This window comes from Oncorhynchus tshawytscha, linkage group LG17 (genome assembly GCF_018296145.1).
Source record: "Oncorhynchus tshawytscha isolate Ot180627B linkage group LG17, Otsh_v2.0, whole genome shotgun sequence".
Taxonomy (NCBI): domain Eukaryota; kingdom Metazoa; phylum Chordata; class Actinopteri; order Salmoniformes; family Salmonidae; genus Oncorhynchus; species Oncorhynchus tshawytscha.
The window spans coordinates 20,284,204-20,304,047 of record NC_056445.1 but is presented as its reverse complement, the minus strand read 5'-3'; the positions used below and the strand labels follow the sequence as shown (position 1 = coordinate 20,304,047).

The window sequence follows — 19,844 nt, the reverse complement described above, 5'->3', positions numbered from 1 at the left end:
AAATTGTACCAAACGGACCAGTTCGTAGCTGGATTCTTCACCAATCTTTTATACCTTCTCCAGAACATAAATGTTGTTCAGACCTCAAGTTCTGTGAGGTGGAAGAAATTCCTTTGTTCTCTCAATGAAAACTCACTCTCTCTCTATACTGTGGCCATGAGGAGATAATCTCCTCCAGGAATTTACAACCTCTCTGACCACAGCAGCCTGGGCAGGGGGATGGTGCTCGCTGTACCCAAAGAGGGCAACGTCATGACAAGGTCAATAATGGAGCTATATACAGGGAGTACCAGTACCAGATCAATAATGGAGCTGTATACAGGGAGTACCAGTACCAGATCAGTAATGGATCTAAACTCAGCAAAAAAAGAAACATCCCTTTTTCAGGACCCTGTCTTTCAAAGATAATTCATAAAAATCCAAATAACTTCACATATCTTCATTGTAAAGGGTTTCCCATGCTTGTTCAATGAACCATAGACAATTCATGAACATGCAAAGGAATTTCTTCCACCTCACAGAACTTGAGGGCTAGAGCCATCACCCCCAGAAATGTCTGGGAACTTGCAGGTGCTTTGGTGGAAGAGTGGGGTAACATCTCACATCAAGAACTGGCAAATCTGGTGCAGTCCATGAGAAGGAGATGCAGTACTGCAGTACTTAATGCAGCTGGTGGCCACACACGTTTTACTTTTGATTTTATTCCATTTCTGTTAGTCACATGTCTGTGGAACTTACAAATATTTACACATGTTAAGTTCTCTTTAAATAAATGCAGTTGACATTGAGAGGACGTTTCTTTTTTTGCTGAGTTTATATACAGGGAGTACCAGTACCAGATCAATTATGAAGCTATATACAGGGAGTACCAGTACCAGATCAATGTGCAGCGGTACGAGGTCTTTGAGGTAGATATGTACATGAAGGCAGCAGGGTAAATTGACTGGGCATTAGGATAGATAATAACAAATACGGTATTTGAGGTAGATATGTACATGAAGGCAGGGTAAAGTGACTAGGCATCAGGATAGATAATAATAGTAAGGTATTTGAGGTAGATATGTACATGAAGGCAGCAGGGTAAATTGACTAAGCATCAGGATAGATAATAATAAGGTATTTGAGGTAGATATGTACATGAAGGCAGCAGGGTAAATTGACTAGGCATCAGGATAGATAATAATAAGGTATTTGAGGTAGATATGTACATGAAGGCAGGGTAAAGTGACTAGGTATCAGGATAGATAATATGAGTAAAATAAAGAACAGAGTAGCAGCAGCAAATTGTGTGTGTATATATAGTCTAGTGAGTGTGTATATGGTGTGTATATATAGTCTAGTGAGTGTGTATATGGTGTGTATATATAGTCTAGTGAGTGTGTATATGGTGTGTATATATAGTCTAGTGAGTGTGTATATGGTGTGTATATATAGTCTAGTGAGTGTGTATATGGTGTGTATATATAGTCTAGTGAGTGTGTATATGGTGTGTATATATAGTCTAGTGAGTGTGTATATGGTGTGTATATATAGTCTAGTGAGTGTGTATATGGTGTGTATATATAGTCTAGTGAGTGTGTATATGTAGTCTAGTGAGTGTGTATATGGTGTGTATATATAGTCTAGTGAGTGTGTATATGGTGTGTATATATAGTCTAGTGAGTTTGTATATGGTGTGTATATATAGTCTAGTGAGTGTGTATACAGTATGGTGTGTATATATAGTCTAGTGAGTGTGTATACAGTATGGTGTGTATATATAGTCTAGTGAGTGTGTATACAGTATGGTGTGTATATATAGTCTAGTGAGTGTGTATATGGTGTGTATATATAGTCTAGTGAGTGTGTATATGGTGTGTATATATAGTCTAGTGAGTGTGTATACAATATGTTGTGTGTATATATCATCTAATGAGTGTGTGTGTATATAGTCTAGTGAGTGTGTATACAGTATGGTGTGTGTATATATAGTCTAGTGAGTGTGTATATGGTGTGTGTATATATAGTCTAGTGAATGTGTATACAGTATGGTGTGTATATATAATCTAGTGAGTGTGTAAACAGTATGTTATGTGTATATAGTCTAGTGAGTGTGCGTAGGCTCAGTGCAAGGTAGAGTCAGAGCAAATAGTTCAGGTACCACAAGCTAACCCTCACGTGAACGCACGTAGTGAGCTCATGGCTTTCTGCCAGACCTCTGACTCATTCCCCTCTCATTCACCCCCACCTCACAGTAGAAGCATCAAACAAGGTTCTAAAGACTGTTATCATCTAGTGGAAGCCTTAGGAAGTGCAATTTGACCCCATAGACACTGTGCATTCGATAGGGAATGAGTTGAAAAACTACAAACCTCAGATTTCCCACTTCCTGGTTGGATTTTGTCTCAGGTTTTTGCCTGCCATATGAGTTATGTTATACTCACAGCCATCATTCAAACAGTTTTAGAAACTTCAGAGTGTTTTCTATCCAAATCTACTAATAATATGCATATATTAGCAACTTGCCCTGAGTAGCAGACAGTTTACTCTGGGCACCTTATTCATCCAAGCTACTCACTACTGCCCCCAGCCCAAAGAAGTTAAGTGACTTTGAAAAAGCGTAAACTCTCTGTTGAGTACAGATTCAGAAGAGATAAGTGTGGCTCCTTGCTAGTACTGTCTGGATGCTATCTACGCGGGATGATTTCTATCAGCCATGCAGGCAGTGCAGTAACGTCCCATTCTCCCTCTCTCACAGGAGTGTCTGATCCAGACCTGGGTCAGGACATGGCTGTGGGGAAGCTGGGGACTCAGGCTGAGAAAGACCGCCGGCTGAAAAAGAAGTAAGCTTTCACAACACCCCCCTCCTGCCCCTCAAACCTGCCACCACAGCATTTCACCCCAAACAAACAACAACCTTGCACTCAATAATACTCGATTGCCTCACATCACAGCCAGTGGGAGATAAATCATACCTGTGTCACTAGAAACACTGGGCAATGTATCACACCAGTACTAACACCCCCCTGTGTTAATCTACTGTACATGACACTACTAAAGTGTTATGATACAGACACCTTTTTATGTGCCAGACAGCAGTGTCTGTCTATAGTACATCTGAATAGAGATCATTATCCTATTTCCAACCTTTGACCCCGTACACAGTGGCTGGTGAGGAATCCCTGGTTTCATTAGTCCTTTCCCTGTAGAGGAGGCAGTTCCACATGTGGCTGGATAGAAGATACATCTCCAATACTCCCACTCTCCAGCAGAGAGAGGATCAATACAGACCAGGAACCTGAATAGACGTACAATAGAGGGATCCCCCCCTAACCAAACACACAGTCAAACTTTTGATTGGGTTGGAAGTCTATTCATGTCACACATTGTAGGCCTACGATTCTTAGTTCATTCTTTTGGTTTGGTTTTCCAGATATAGTCCTCCTTTAAACCCACACATGAACGACAAAACAGAGGGGTTCCCTCATGTGCAAGTTTCATCTCCTTTCAACTGGGGATGTATGTGTCTACCATGTCAGTGCCAAATGACAAATGTGTTCTCTGTCGGCGAGCTTTGAGTTGTCATGACAAATAACTTTCCCACCCTTACAGATGATCAATAGAAGGTATTATGATGATGACGACTGTGTTCTATTTGGTGTCGACTCTCCAGTTTTCCAGGAAGTGGATCGCCTTGCATCTTGATGCTCTCCTCCAGTGCATGCATACTGAACTGCCTGCTGAATTTACATTGACATTTTCAGCCTGGTCAATATCGTGATGGTTCATTGCTGATGTGTTGTGTATGTGTGATGTGTTGGGTAATGTTTGGCATTTGGCTGGTTTGTTCCTGTGAAGAATGTGAGCCAATGCATTGCAGGTGTCTTGCCCCAAGTGCATTATCTTTCGTCTGCCTGCACGCGATGCTGTAAAAAGCTGCATCGACCAAAGAGAAGAAGAAAGTGGCTTTTCTTTTGCTAACCAATACTATTCTTTGACTTGTCATTCTACTGTTCTAATGTCAGTCTTTGGAAAAGCTCTTGTCACCTGTCTACTTGAGAGACTGTTTCTATTTTGCCGTGTGTGTGTGGGGTGGGGGGGTGCCTGCATCCGTGTGTGTGTGTGTTTGAATATGTGTCCGTGCATGTATGGCAGTGTGTGTGTGTGTGTGTGTGTGTGTGTGTTTGTGCATTCGTGTGTGTTTGGGGGCAAGGTGGTAGGGGGGGTGTTAACTCATTAACATTTGTGCACTTTTTGTCTCCCGTCACTTTCTCTTCCTCTCTCTCTCTCTCCTTGTACTCTTCCTCCCTCCCTCTCATCATGTGACTAAAGAAGCGGGTAAGTTGTGACAGTGTGACACCTGGACATCTCCATTGTCAGCGCTGTGCCGTCTGTCCACCTCTCTGTCCATTCATCTGTCCCCCTCCCAATGGCCGGTGCCAAAGCTGACGTCACTCTGTCCCTCTATGGCTGTTAATGACCCCTTGCTTTCTAGCTGTCTTTCTTCCTTTCAATCTTTCTATCTTTTCATTTACCGTATAAAATGTTTCTTCCCCACAGTGCAGTGGCGGCTGCATCCATGGCTGGACAAAGAATGTGTGCCGTCACCTGTTAATGGGGTTGATTTTTATACTTGGAATGTCCAATACCTTCCTCCTTCCTTGTGCGTGTTTCTATATCTGTGACTGTGAGATATAACCGGTTCTGATACCGGGTTATGGGGCGTCATATCTTGTTGTTTTATTTTCTTTGTCATAACTGTTTCCTTCCTTTCCCAGCTATGTTCAGTGGATGTGTATCTCATCCATAACAGCCTGACATGAACATATCTATCTATATGCCTGTTGTATTGATACGACATTGAATGGAAACAATTGATTATTGATTAATATCAATGGACACATCTCCTATGTTGTCTGTCAGTCCATTCAGTCTTTGTATGGTGTATTCAAGTGCCCTTTCTCTGCACTGAGGCCTTCAACTCTGACCAAGTCACATACATAATGTGTCACATGCCTTTTCTCCATATGCCTCATGTTGGCCACTATGTCTCCAGATGGAAGACATTTTAGCTGCACTCAAGAAGTAGTTTCCTGCCTTAGAACTCTCACGGAATAGAATTGTAACTTCAGAAGTCTGTTTTTATGTGTGTAGCATGTTGTGTGAGTTATGTATTTATCAGCTCAACAGGCCCTCTCTATATTCAGACTCTTAGACCAGTCAGACACTATCAACTGTCTTCAGGAAGTAGCGTTCCACAGTTGGGTATTTCTCTAGCGTTGCCTCTCTGGTTCTTTTCTACACCATAGGCCTCCCACCCATCTGCTCCCCAACTCCATTAGTTAACAGTGTGCACACAGCAATAAAGATGAGACACACACGCACATACCCCAAACACACATTTATATAGACTGTTCATCAGTTCTGTCTCTCTGCCTAACAGAGTTGGTGTCGCAGGAATCAGCATATTACATATTGCCTGGTACATGACTGAGTAAAGAGAACCTCCTCTCCTCTGCTCTCCCTAGATAAGGTGCAATTTACTCTGAGCTGAGGATGGCGTCAGGAGTGCTTAGCACTGCTTTCAAAGTGGTGCTCAGCATAAATAACACATTTCTCGATTTCACTCTGGCCATCTTAGTTTACCTATTGACCACTTCCACCGCCACACAAAAATGCAGTATTCCATCAAAGAATGTGAATAAAGACACCAAACACGATTTAAATATGGCCAGAAAGAATATATTCAGCAAGACTCTCAAAAGGATATTGCAGTCAGCAGAATAAAAAGCCCAGTCTCTCTGTGGTTAGTATCTCAGTCAGCAGAAAAAAAGCCCAGTCTCTCTGTAGTTATTATCTCAGTCAGCAGAAAAAGCCCAGTCTCTCTGTGGTTAGTATGTCAGTCAGCAGAAAAAGCCCAGTCTCTCTGTAGTTAGTATCTCAGTCAGCAGAAAAAGCCCAGTCTCTCTGTGGTTAGTATCTCAGTCAGCAGAAAAAAGCCCAGTCTCTCTGTAGTTAGTATCTCAGTCAGCAGAAAAAGCCCAGTCTCTCTGTGGTTAGTATCTCAGTCAGCAGAAAAAGCCCAGTCTCTCTGTGGTTAGTATCTCAGTCAGCAGAAAAAGCCCAGTCTCTCTGTATTTAGTATCTCAGTCAGCAGAAAAAGCCCAGTCTCTCTGTGGTTAGTATCTCAGTCAGCAGAAAAAGCCCAGTCTCTCTGTGGTTAGTATCTCAGTCAGCAGAAAAAGCCCAGTCTCTCTGTGGTTAGTATCTCAGTCAGCAGAAAAAGCCCAGTCTCTCTGTGGTTAGTATCTCAGTCAGCAGAAAAAGCCCAGTCTCTCTGTGGTTAGTATCTCAGTCAGCAGAAAAAGCCCAGTCTCTCTGTGGTTAGTATCTCAGTCAGCAGAAAAAGCCCAGTCTCTCTGTGGTTAGTATCTCAGTCAGCAGAAAAAGCCCAGTCTCTCTGTGGTTAGTATCTCAGTCAGCAGAAAAAGCCCAGTCTCTCTGTGGTTAGTATCTCAGTCAGCAGAAAAAGCCCAGTCTCTCTGTGGTTAGTATCTCAGTCAGCAGAAAAAGCCCAGTCTCTCTGTGGTTAGTATCTCAGTCAGCAGAAAAAGCCCAGTCTCTCTGTGGTTAGTATCTCAGTCAGCAGAAAAAGCCCAGTCTCTCTGTGGTTAGTATCTCAGCAGTAGTAATACATTCCCAGCTGCAGCACAGAGACAAGTGGAGATTGATGGTTCTTCAGATTAGCAGCTCAAAGTCAGGCTTCAGTGACCAGCCCAGCAGCCCTAGCTGTCCCTTCAAGGTGTGTCTGGACCAGATGGTGAGAGAGAGAGAGGGGCAGAGAGAGAAAAAGAGAGAAAGAGGCAGAGTAGCAGAGATAAAAAGAGGCAGAGAGAGGGGGTTAGAGAGGCAGACAGGGAGAGAGAGGGCTAGGGGCAGAGAATGAGAGTACTCATTTTACATGCAGTGTGTGTATGGAGAGATTGATGTACTGTATGATAAGACCGTGCCCTTTTAGAAAGCTCTGGCCTGTGAGAGATAAAGTGTGTGGCACTGTACAGTGAACACACACACAAAATCTTGGTGTAATACTAGTGCCTTGTGTGAGGGGGGTGACTGTCTCAGTATATGTGTGTGTGCAGTGCATTAATCCCATGTCTCTGCTCCCGCCCTCAGGCACGAGTTGTTGGAAGAGGCGAGGAGGAAAGGCTTACCTTTCGCCCAATGGGACGGCCCCACAGTGGTGGCCTGGCTGGAGGTAGGCACTCCTCTACTCTGGCCTGGAGCCATTCTCAATCCTCCCGCCTCTGGGATAGATTCACAAGGTCTGTACCAGACTCCCACTCTGTGAAGAAGATAATATTCTCCGCCCCGGTGAAGTGGTCTATTCCTCCTTGACTCCCCAGTCTGCACACTCAGCATTCACCTGAGATACGACACTAACCTCTAACCTCTGACCGTCGATGATGTTTCACATTTCAAATCAATTAGCCGATGCCGTTCCACAGCCTAATGGTCACTCTTTCTAATACGGCACTTCGAAATGCAGACCAGATGCTTTCCTTAAATCAAAACATGACTGGTAAAGGATGTGGAACGACACAGTGCTGTTACATAATCGTTGGATGTATTGTGTTGTAATTACGACCCGGGGAAATCCAATGCCGTAGTAGTCAGCATGTTACCGAGAGTTATTATAAAATGATTACGCCTCCGGCTGACATTACTCTTTGTGCTTTATTATATTAAGTCTATTATCTAATCCAGTGTTTCCCCAACTCCAGTCCTCCAGTACCCCAACAGTACTCACTTTTATTGTAGCCCTGGACAAGCACACCTGATACAACTGGTCAACTGATCATCAAGCCCTCAATGAGTTGAATGAGGTGTGTTTGTCCCAGGCTATAACAACACTGTGTGATGTTGGGGGTACTGGAGGACTGGAGTTGGGAAACACTCTGGTGTTGGGCCTATGGGACCAGCAGTGTGTTGAATCTGGATCTCACGGATATTATGGGAGTCAATGTCCCAGATTTTGATGTCACCTTGGTGGAAGCCTCAGAGGCTGTTGGTAAAGGTCTACTCTGTGATTTACTATGCCATGTTCTCCCCGGCACACCTTTTCCTAGTTAAATCAATTCCAAATGGGTTTGAGTGTAATTGCTTGACATGTACACCTCATAAAGGCCATAGTGATGTTGTTTAATATTAACATGGGTATTCATTAAGTAAATGAATGCGTTGCCTATCAATGAATCATCACAGTTTATTTTCTGTCTTCATTGAAAGATCCTATGTCTGTATTCAGTTTTTCCTCATTTAATTATGATAGAACATGAACATACAAGGTGAACATTTCAACCATGACTGCCCCCTACTGTTTCTCAGTAGATCTTTATTAAAACAAGGAAGCGCTACTCAACTTGTCTACCATAAGTAAGGATGGTAGACAAGTCCTCCCACCACATCACCAATAATTTGTAAAAACAAGCTCACTCGCTACTTTACATGAAATCACAAATGGTCTTCCTCCTCCTGTTTCAGCTGTGGCTGGGGATGCCCGCCTGGTACGTGGCGGCGTGTCGTGCCAACGTGAAGAGCGGTGCCATCATGTCGGCCCTGTCGGACACAGAGATCCAGAGGGAGATTGGCATCAGTAACCCCCTGCACCGCCTCAAACTACGGCTGGCCATCCAGGAGATGGTGTCCCTCACCAGTCCATCTGCCCCGCCAACCTCCAGAACCGTGAGTGTCCATTGACACACACACGCACAAGCACCTATGCATGTAACTGCCGTCAGTGTGTTAGCTTAGCATATAGCGCTGCCTCCCTGAACCTGCCCGTCTGGGCTTTAACCAGGCTCCTCTATCACACCAACACACGTGACCGCCTGCTTGACAACAAACACATTGAGCTATAGAAAATGCATTTGACCTATTCGATAGCTCCACCGGCGACATTCTGAGGGAGCTTACGGCACGTTCTTAGCTCCGATACATACACACACATACATACACACAGACGGTATAGTCTTCAAGGGTAAAGGCACTCAAGAAGCTATTTCTGCTAGTTTACATTGTAATGCCTTCACAGTCAGAGAGCCTGGCTTGTGTAGCATCTCTATCCTTTGTGTTGGTAACTGAACGTTGGAGAGAATGGGAGGAAACCGTTTAAGGCCGGCTTGTTTATCTCTCAGTAGTGTCAGTCAGCTCATGCACTTAATTCAGCTCTGCAGCATTTACTCTAATTTACCACACCAACAGTTATTTTATACCTCAGTATGTTTCACAGCTCTGAGTTGTCATGGTGATTTAATGTAACCTCTGAGGAACCTGCTGAGCTTAATGCTACAAACTGTTTATTCTATGTAGCTTTATCTGTCAAATTTCAATCAAATGTATTTATAAAGCCCTTCTTACATCAGCTGATGTCACAAAGTGCTGTTCAGAAACCCAGCCTAAAACCCCAAACAGCAAGCAATGCAGATGTAGAAGCACGGTGGCTAGGAAAAACTCCCTAGAAAGGCCAAAACCTAGGAAGAAACCTAGAGAGGAACCAGGCTATGAGGGGTGGCCAGTCCTCTTCTGGCTGTGCCGGGTGGAGATTTTAACAGAACATGACCAAGATGTTCATAGATGACCAGCAGGGTTTTCACATTCACACACACTCTCTCTCACACGAACACACACACACACACACTGCTCATGAATCTCTCATCAAGGAGCAGTGAACTGGGAATATGACTCTATAGACCCCCCCTCTGCCATGGTGCCCCCTGCTGTGACTGATGGTCAGTTCCCTGCCCCTCTGAACCAAACGACCACTTTAAGTTTACACTCCGGGTTAATCAACACTGTAAATGCAGGGTTCTGCTCCATACCAGTCGCAGGACTGGTTATTCTGCTTCCTTTAAGCTCACAGACAGTGACGTCTGATTCACCCTATGGGGCCGACCCGAACCGTACTGTGCTGCCCAGTACAGCTGGGCTTGTTCGGCTCTATAGTGTGAAACAGGCATGCGTGAGCAGCCCTTTAGTACGGTGTCTTTAATAGAGATTGTCATCCCCTCAAGTGATCTTATCTAGGCCATGACAGCTTGATCCAGTGGGGCTGCAAAGCACAGTGATCATGGCTGCTAAAATTAGAATCAACAACAGATTAGAATGGGTTGGAATGGGGTTTAACCGTGTGGAACACTGAGGTATATCAAACTAGACTGAGTCTGTTAGAAAGGGGTTTAACCTTGTGGAACACTGAGGTATATCAAACTAGACTGAGGTGGATATGCATGTTTGTATTTGTGTCTGTTTGCTCCAAACCCCTGTACTAATCCACTACTACACTAGTTTATGGTAAACCAGTCTTGTCATGCATGGTAAATGTGTTCCTTTGGCCCGTGTGTGTTGCACCTGTGTAGGTGGGCTGCTCCTGTGTTATGTGCTGTTTTTGTCTATCCAAAGTCAGAAGTTGCCCCTAACCACTGATACAGGATCAGATAGTATTTCACCCCTTTAATGGATAAGGTTATGATGGGGGTAGAGTAATCTGATCCTAGATCTGTGGTTAAGGACCAATGTCTACAGTTTTGTGTCTGTGTTTGTTTGTGTACTGTGCGTGCCCTTTGACCCCAGAGGGGCGGGCTTGCTCATCATCTGACCATGATGCTATAACACTATTGGCTTACAGTGGTGCTGCTCTTCTTCTTTAATACTGCTTGCCCCTCCTGGCGGACTACTGCTGCTGCTGCTGTCTTCTTCTCTTGGGCACCGCACTCCTAGCCGTCAGGCAATGTATGGGTGACCCACGAGGAAATGGAGACCCTCGCAGCACCCTCCTCCAAAACGGTTAGTCCTTCCTCTCCTTTTACCTCTTCTCTCACTCACTTCTCTCTTTTCTTGCTTTCACTGCAGTGTTGAGACCTGTCAATGGCTGCTTTACTGAGGCCTGTACTGAGGACTGGGCGGCAGGTAGCCTAGCAGTTAGAGCATCGGGCCAGTAACCAAAAGGTCACTGGTTTGAATACCCGAGCCGACAAGGTGAAAAATCTGTCATTGTACCCTTGTGTAAGGCACTTCACCCCGATTTGCTCCAGGGGTGCGTACTACTATGGCTGGGATTGTAAAACAACACATTTCACTGCACCTATCTGGTGTATGTGACAATAAAACATATTTTTCCCCCTATAGGATTTGGAGGGTAGGGAGATTGTATAACAGTAGGTTTGTTGATAATGTGGTTAGACTGCATCACATCACATCCATTCTCAGCTCTCCCTTTCATTATAATGGGTAAATAAGGCATTGTAAATGGAATGACTGGTGCACTGCCCTATATTTACCAGTATGTGTTGGTGTTACTGCTATGGTTCAGGGAGCTGCGTTGCCCTTGGGTACCATACTGTAGTTACCCTATATTAACCGTGTTCATGGTACGTTTCAGCCAACTGTTGATTAGATACAGCACATGTCAAGACATAATGCTATTTTTTCCCATTAGCAATGTCATCCTTTTAAACCTGACAGTGATCAGCTGATTGTACATAGGATTCACCCTACAAGACTGGTGTAAGAAGCTACATCAAATCCGATACAGGTCTGCTAACTGATACAGTATGTTCCAAACATGTTCATTTGAAACCTATTGGTTCTGTCTCAAGATTAAACCTTGCAGGATTATTAGTCACTGCAGGTGTCATTCATGTCAATCCCTAGGACACAGACAGCTATGTACTATACTGTATGTCAATCCCTAGGACACAGACAGCTATGTACTATACTGTATGTCAATCCCTAGGACATAGACAGCTATGTACTATACTCTGTCAATCCCTAGGACACAGACAGCTATGTACTATACTGTATGTCAATCCCTAGGACACAGACAGCTATGTACTATACTGTATGTCAATCCCTAGGACACAGACAGCTATGTACAATACTGTATGTCAATCCCTAGGACACAGACAGCTATGTACTATACTGTATGTCAATCCCTAGAACACAGACAGCTATGTAGTATACTGTATGTCAATCCCTAGGACACAGACGGCTATGTACTATACTGTATGTCAATCCCTAGGACACAGACGGCTATGTACTATACTGTATGTCAATCCCTAGGACACAGACGGCTATGTACTATACTGTATGTCAATCCCTAGGACACAGACAGCTATGTACTATACTGTACGTGTAATAATGGATCTCTTTGAGCTTGAACATAAAGGTTATTCTTTGTTCCACTGTTCTCCCTGCCTCTAATACAGCCTGCATGTCAGGCACAATGAGGCTAATAGCCAACTCAGCACCATTGTACAGAGGGCGAACCACGGGGGAAAAGGCTCTCATTTGTGCCAGCCGTTTTGTGCAAGCTGGATTGGCCTAATGTGGCAGCAGCGCCCGTCTCCAAATCAGATGTAATGTGGCAGCAGCTCAGCCCAGGACTAAAGGGATAACTGTGTTACTCTCCCATGGGGCCAGTTCAGTTCACACGCTAAAGGGGGGAAATCATTCTGCCTTCTCAGATTGCAGATAAATCCCACAGGCCACTTTCTCTCCCTCGAATAGTGATTTTTCATACATATTTAGATGGAACTCTACTTTTAGATGTGAATAGTTTGTTCGGGGAATATATGCGAGGGAGAACATTTCTGTACGTTCTGAGGCCTTGGCTCTGGCTTGAGCAAGTCAACAGCCTCTGATGCTAGAGTAGAGACTTTTGGACTGTAGATGAAGTCCAGTGACCTGTTGCTATTATGTTCTCATGCATAGTGCTACTGTTTCTTTTCCATGCCTGACCAATGACAGAGGTCCGGGGAGTCCGAGGAGGGGAGCTGGGCGCAGGTAAAGGATTTTTCGGTCTCTCTCATGGATTAGAACAATGGAATTGTAGATTATTTAGAGTTACTCTAGTTTTATTATTTTATTTATATTTTTTATTTAACTAGGCACACACCAGAGTTGTCTATGTGGCGACTTTTAAACTTCTTCAAAATCGTTTACAGATTAACAATGGTTTACAGTACTTAATTGTTTCCTTGTCATTATTGTCAGACTCTAGCGTATGGTGACATGAACCATGAGTGGATAGGGAACGAGTGGTTGCCCAGTCTAGGACTACCTCAGTACCGCAGCTACTTCATGGAGTGCCTGGTGGACGCCCGCATGCTGGACCACCTCACCAAGAAGGACCTCCGGGTGCATCTCAAAATGGTGGACAGCTTTCACAGGTACACCTGCCCTCCTCCTGAGTGATGAAGGATTTGATCGGAAAGTTTAGTGTTGAGGCTCATTTTGTGGTAATAAGTGCAAAATATTATTGTGTCTGTCTTTCTAAAAAATGGCTTTTCTAATGTTCCCATGTCTGTAGGACGAGTTTGCAGTATGGTATCATGGGTCTGAAGAAGCTCAACTATGACAGGAAAGAGCTGGAGAGACGCAGAGAGCACAGCCAGCATGAAATGAGAGGTACGTAAAGGAAAATTCCACCCAAAAACTGTCTTTTGGTATTTGTTTCATTAGTCCAAAATGTTTTGTTGTCAGCAATCAAGTTTTCGAGATACGTAACTTTCAAAAAACAGAAATCATCCCTGTATGATGCATTTAGTATCATCCTGCAAAACACAGGATCATATGATGCAAAATCAATCATATGGGAATGATTTCTGTGTTTTTAAAGTTAGATACAGTATCTTGAAAACTTGATTAGTGACAAGCATAACATTTTGGGACTATATCAACAATGGACTAATGAAACGAATACCAAAATATCATTTTTGGGTGGACTTTTTTCTTTAGAGACTGCTCAAGGAACAATAATGAAGACCTTTGAGCTAAAATATATCTAGTAGTGTCTAATTACAATCTCGTTAGTAATCTGCTGACGCAAATAATACTTGTGGAAGCGCACCTACTTTCCAGTATGTATTGCATTCTATTGTGAAATATAGCCAAGCAGTCATTGAGATAGGAGGTGATGGTCAGTAAGGACCAATCTAGCAGAGCACAGAGGTTTTCTTCATTATGTAACCAGACATGGAAATATTCTGTCTGTGGCCCAACACCCATGTTGTGTTTACTGTAATACCACGTCTGTGTGCCCCAGACGTGCTGGTGTGGAGCAACGAGCGGGTGATTCGCTGGGTCCAGAGCATCGGCCTAAAAGACTATGCCAACATCCTGCTGGAGAGCGGCGTGCACGGGGCCCTGGTCGCCCTCGACGACAACTTTGACCACACCAGCTTGGCGCTGCTCATCCAGATCCCCAACCAAAGCACTCAGGTCAGATTCCTCTGCCCCGCATCACGCTATAGCATAGTTACGCCACAAGAGGGCGATGCATAATATACTAGCACAACCACACCATAAGAGGAAGACGTTAACGTCTTCATTCCAAGAGTCCGTAGTCTTGTCTCTCAGAACTAAAAGCAAGTGAATTATGATGTTAAATTAAACAGTGTTTTATTTTTATTTATTTTCAGGACAGAATAAATTATTTAGATGATCGTCATTAGAAGTACACTTCAAACACATTTAATTTCTCAGTCTTTCCATCTCAAACAGGTCTAATAATACCCTGAGTACCAGACCAGTAGGTCAACAGAGAGCTGTTTGGTAATCCAGAAAGCGTCTGGAGCCCCAAATAAAGAGACCTAGAACTTCCATTTCAAATGTACCTAATAAGACCTATTTACCCTTCCTCTCCCCAGGCACGTCAGATTCTGGAGAGGGAATATAATAACCTGCTAGCCCTGGGCACTGAGAGACGACTGGACGAGGTGAGTGACTCCTGTCACCCGGACAGCTAGCCCCGCTGTTACCATGGGTGATGGGCCGTGGCAGACAGACACACACACACCTGGGTTTGTTGTCAATCATTACTCTGTTTTCCACCATCTCACTGCACCTCAGACCTGTCCTCAGTTTCCACTTCCCACCCATCACTCATTTGTCTCTCATATTGTCTTAGAGTTGGTTTGAGATAAATATAAGGCCTTGGGAAATTAGTCATATTTGTTAGCTACTATAAACACTGCTGTATATGCAGACACCAGCTGTTCTCAGACCAGTTTATCTCTAAACTCAATCCCTAACCTGTCCCTGTCTCTGTCTGTGTGTCTGTCCGTCAGTATGAAGATAATGACCTCCGGGGGCCATCGTGGAGGAGGCAGTTCCCCCCGCGGGACGTCCATGGGATTAGTATGATGCCCGGTTCGGCAGAGACCCTCCCCGCTGGCTTCCGTGTCACCACCGGCTCACACTCCCGTAGGCTACCCCCCGAAGGTGAGCTCCCCCACAGACCCCCTACATGGCCAAGACCCCCACAAAGTAGACCTAACAATTAAACTAGAGCCTCCAGTCTAGGTCACTTAGCTTGGACGAATGTAAATTGCTAAAAATGCCAAATTGGATGGTAAAATTGCACTCATCAAACACTTATAAAAATGGCTAGCTGCCACAAAATGTATTTGATTGAGATTGTACCTGGATACATTTCATTTCTGTGTTAGAGTTTGGGGGGGGGGTGTCCTCTTGCCCCTCTCTTTACTTGGAGCTCTCTCCCCATCACTCTCTCTCTCGTCTATCGCTGTATGGATGGAGCATGTTGCTGACTGTACCTGTATTTCCTCTGCTCTGGGACTGCTGCTCTGTGTGCAGTGCTCTATGAGGCGCTGGATGACAGTCCTGACGACATGTATTTGGACTGGTTTCAAGGTCAGATATACTGGAGCGATACCATGTGGCCTGCTGTTGGCCTGTGTGCCTTTACGCCCCCCAAAACTCCCCGGTTCCTGCTGTCCACCCTACCGTACCTCCTCTCTTCTCCAACTGTCTTCTCTCTCTACCTCTACTGCTCTGTTCCTCCGTTTCGTTCTGCTCCTGATGCCAACTACAAGGGTGGCCATTTGTTTGTCCAGGTTGTCCGTTTGTTATAGTAGACATATTGTGTGTCCAGTAATTGTTACTCAGGTTACTGTTATTAGCACAGTAGTTGTTAGTTGCAGCCTCTGCTGCTGCACCCTTGAAGTTAAAGCAAGGAATCCCCTTTGCATATGTTAGTTGAGCTATGTTAGTTCTATGTTAGTTGAGCTATGTTAGTTCTATGTTAGTTGAGCTATGTTAGTTGAGCTATGTTAGTTCTATGTTAGCTGAGCTATGTTAGTTCTATGTTAGTTGAGTTATGTTAGTTGAGCTATGTTAGTTCTATGTTAGTTGAGCTATGTTAGTTCTATTTTAGTTGAGCTATATTAGTTGAGCTATGTTAGTTCTATGTTAGTTCTATGTTAGCTGAGCTATGTTAGTTCTATGTTAGCTGAGCTATATTAGTTGAGCTATGTTAGTTCTATGTTAGCTGAGCTATGGAAGTTGAGCTATGTTAGTTCTATATAAGCTGAGCTATGGAAGTTGAGCTATGTTAGTTCTATGTTAGTTGAGCTATATTAGTTGAGCTATGTTAGTTCTATGTTAGTTGAGCTATATTAGTTGAGCTTTGTTAGTTCTATGTTAGCTGAGCTATGGAAGTTGAGCTATGTTAGTTCTATGTTAGCTGAGCTATGGAAGTTAAGCTATTTTAGTTGCCCTGTAAAAGGAGGTTTACATAAAATAATCAAAGATTTATGATGGATAAGATGGATGTTTTACAGTTGCCAGTTTGTGTCGCTCCTCGCCCTGTTGTTAAAAGAGGATGCTGGTCAAAATCTTCACGTTTTCAAGGGGATGGGATGTATTGAAACTTGCGTCTGTGATTGTGGCCCAGTGAGTTATAGCTGAACTGTAGTGCAGCAGGCTGCATTATGCCAGAACTCCCTCCGGAATTATGGACGCAACTTCTGATACAAGTAAGTCTATCGCTGACATCCGATTGCAGGTTTTGACCAGAGTTCTTCTCTAACACTCTGTCCCCAGTGTAATCGAGCTGCCTTCCTTTATCTGCCTCTATCTGTGGTCCCTGGTCTGTGGTGGTGATGACATTAACAGACTTGTTCCTGTACGAGGTGTGATTCACTCAAAATGGCCACGTGCACTCCTCCTCTGAGTGTGCGATGCAATGTGCCTTGGCTTTGCTAGCTGACATTTTGACTAACCTCGTTCCCGTGTGTGGTGTGTGTGTGTGCAGTGTGTTGTATCCACAGTATGGTCTACTGTTCTCCTAGCCCTTATCAACTGGTTTAGAGTCCGTTTTGTTTGTCTCTCTCATTTGTTTGTCCCTCTCACAGTGGACAATGGGAGCTGATCCTGTGTCAGTTGTTATGGGCATAAAGTAAGTTGGATAGCATTATCTACTGACCCTGGGCCCACTCTGGGTGTTGAAGCTAAGTGACTAACTGATGGGTCTCTGTCTCCCCCTACAGTTGGCCCCTTAGCAGTGCAGCGTCTGGACAGCTCTACAGTGAGGACATACTCCTGCTGAGGGAGGAGAAGAGAGACTGTAAGCTGTAAGTCACACACATTATCCCTGTACAAGCTATCAGTTGTGCATACACACATGCTCATGCACAAACTCTCCCTCTCTCTTACATCTGTCGTTCTGCTCAGGGACAGCAAATGACTGAGAAATTGGAACGGGGTGAGAGGGTAACTTGTCTTTACAGATAACCATGTTTGCTTGGAGAGGAGAGTCCCTGCTCTAGTGCAGGCACTCATGATCAGATGATAGGAGTCAAAGGCAGCAGCATGAGGCGGCCTCACTCTGTTGTCCCTCCTTTAATCTCTGTCCAGCACAGACAACTACAGCCACAGAACACATGGAACTGTATTCCACATCAGGTAACTGATGCAAGCAGTAGAATCAGATTTTTTTTAACTGATAAAAATACACCTTGTGGAACAGCGGGGACTGTGAAGAGACACACACAGGTAGTATGGTGGTAATATACATTTTGTATTGTAGATATGTAGTGGTGTAATATACGTTATATGATGTACTGTTTTTATATTTTTTTCATGTGTGATGTAAGTGCCTTCATGTGTTTGGACCCCAGGAAGAGTAGCTGCTGCCTTGGCAGGAACTAATGGGGATCCCTAATATATACATGAATACCCCTGAATGCCAAGGTAGAGGGATATATGGCAGCTACGTCTCAAATGAGATGTTACACAATTAGTAATGTCAACAATAATTCCCATGTGATCAAATCCATGTTTATGAAAACTGTACTGTCACTGTGGATAAAGCTTCACAGTGGCACAGTGTAAGTAAACCATACCTCCTCTCTTTCAGGTCCAGATACTGTATGTAGAGAAGGTCTTACTGTACCTTGGAGCTGCTGGACGGGTCCTCCTGCCTGGAACAAACATTCTGACGAGACGCACTGCCAAGAAGCACCCCCTACCCACCCACCCACCAAAAAGAGAGGGGGAGGGGGGGGCAGCGAGGGGTGCCTCCTGCCAAGCCGCCCCCTCTGCACTTACAAGTCAAGGCCCCCTGAAACCTGGGCAGCAGCTGCCGGTGCTACTTTCCTTCAGTCTGTCCTGTTGTCACCGTTTCTACCTTTTACATGTACAATAACTTGTTGAAGCATAATGTACTGTGTATTTCTTCTACCAGGAGATGTGTAGGTTATCTGTAAATTAATATAAATATGAGTTTTTTTAAATATATATATATAAATATATACACATCTATATTACAAAAAAGAAAAGATATTCAGAGTTTGTGCAAATAAACCCCCCTTCCCATTTCAAGTCCATGTCCTTGGTTAAAATATGCTGCTCTTTGAACATTTCTCCATCATTCCCTGAGAGACCATTTTGTACATAGTTATTTTCCATTGTGCAGGGAAACGTGTGTTTTCACCTTGGAGAGACTGTCCATCTGGTCGCCACGTGACCTCCCCCCCCAGCTGGTAAAGCCTGCCCTCTAGTGGCGTGTACAGCCCCATGTATCCGTGTCACCATCCACCAGCCACAGCCCCCCACCTCACAATCATGACGAAGCCCATCTCATAGCAAAGCATTCTGGGAGGAGGACACAGAAACGCACTGTGACGTCTACTGATGATGTGACAAGCACTTTGATACAACCACAGAAACTGTGGACTACAGCCACAGACTAAAAGATAGACTCTACTCTGAAGCTACTCAGCTCAGAGATCAACTAACAGCAGGAACACTCTTCATCAGATGATCTCACTCACCTATAGTACCTTGACCATAAAGCCATACATGAATAAACTCAAGCTGGACTTTTTTTAATTTTGCCATGGGGTCCGACTCAGCATCGCTGAGAAATAACTGAAAGACAGACTGCTTAACTCATTGTGCGTAGAGTGTATATGAACATGTCGAAGTGAGGTGAATTTTAATGACAAACCTGTTGCTTGCTGTGACATTGGTGTAACTGTTAACTCTTTGTTTTTGTCTGAGTTGCCAGGGAAACCTATTGTACAGCCCTCCTACCTGTCTTTGAGTTATTTCTGCTGGAGTACTCGATCAGGTTTGAATTTTTTGTTGACTTTTACATCCTCGATTTGCACAAACAAAGAATCATTTTATTTTGTGTCCATTTTTTATTCATTGCTAATTGTATTTTGGTCAAATCTACGTGGTGATCAATCAAATTTTCATTGCCAATAAAAAAAAATACTGTCAGTGAAGTAGCTGTTGAAATGACTATTTTTCACTCATTGCTTCACTTCAGAGCTCTAGTATGAAGAGTTCATTCATCATATTAAACTATAAGATATAAACTAAACATGACAATTATTTTATTTAACTAGGCAAGTCCGTTATGAACAAATTCTTATTTACAATGATGGCCTACAGGGGCTGGGATTTAAAAAATAAAAATAATATATATATATATATATATATATATTTATATAATATATGACAAAACACACATATGAATGTATCAACAAGGTAGA

At 43.7% G+C, this 19,844-nt stretch overlaps 1 protein-coding gene across 11 annotated transcripts in view; it reads left to right on the top strand.

The window, feature by feature from the left end:
* The window catches only part of LOC112217203 (liprin-alpha-2-like), a 278,209-nt gene extending 258,615 nt beyond the window's left edge, over positions 1–19,594 (top strand). For 3 of the 11 annotated variants that reach the window (XM_042300381.1, XM_042300378.1, XM_042300377.1), the window contains exons 20-31: positions 2,738–2,822; positions 4,312–4,317; positions 7,156–7,237; positions 8,524–8,724; positions 10,759–10,824; positions 12,787–12,822; positions 13,033–13,208; positions 13,349–13,446; positions 14,084–14,259; positions 14,688–14,756; positions 15,108–15,261; positions 15,637–16,078. In XM_042300381.1, coding sequence (XP_042156315.1) covers positions 2,738–2,822; positions 4,312–4,317; positions 7,156–7,237; positions 8,524–8,724; positions 10,759–10,824; positions 12,787–12,822; positions 13,033–13,208; positions 13,349–13,446; positions 14,084–14,259; positions 14,688–14,756; positions 15,108–15,261; positions 15,637–15,914 — 1,427 coding nt within the window. In that variant the 3' untranslated portion in view covers positions 15,915–16,078. Of the gene's footprint in view, positions 1–2,737; positions 2,823–4,311; positions 4,318–7,155; positions 7,238–8,523; positions 8,725–10,758; positions 10,825–12,786; positions 12,823–13,032; positions 13,209–13,348; positions 13,447–14,083; positions 14,260–14,687; positions 14,757–15,107; positions 15,262–15,636; positions 16,079–17,195; positions 17,240–17,330; positions 17,807–18,199 lie in introns of those variants that run through there. The other 8 variants (XM_042300386.1, XM_042300385.1, XM_042300382.1 and 5 more) reach the window with 6 other exon arrangements.
* The last annotated feature ends 250 nt before the right edge of the window (positions 19,595–19,844 follow it).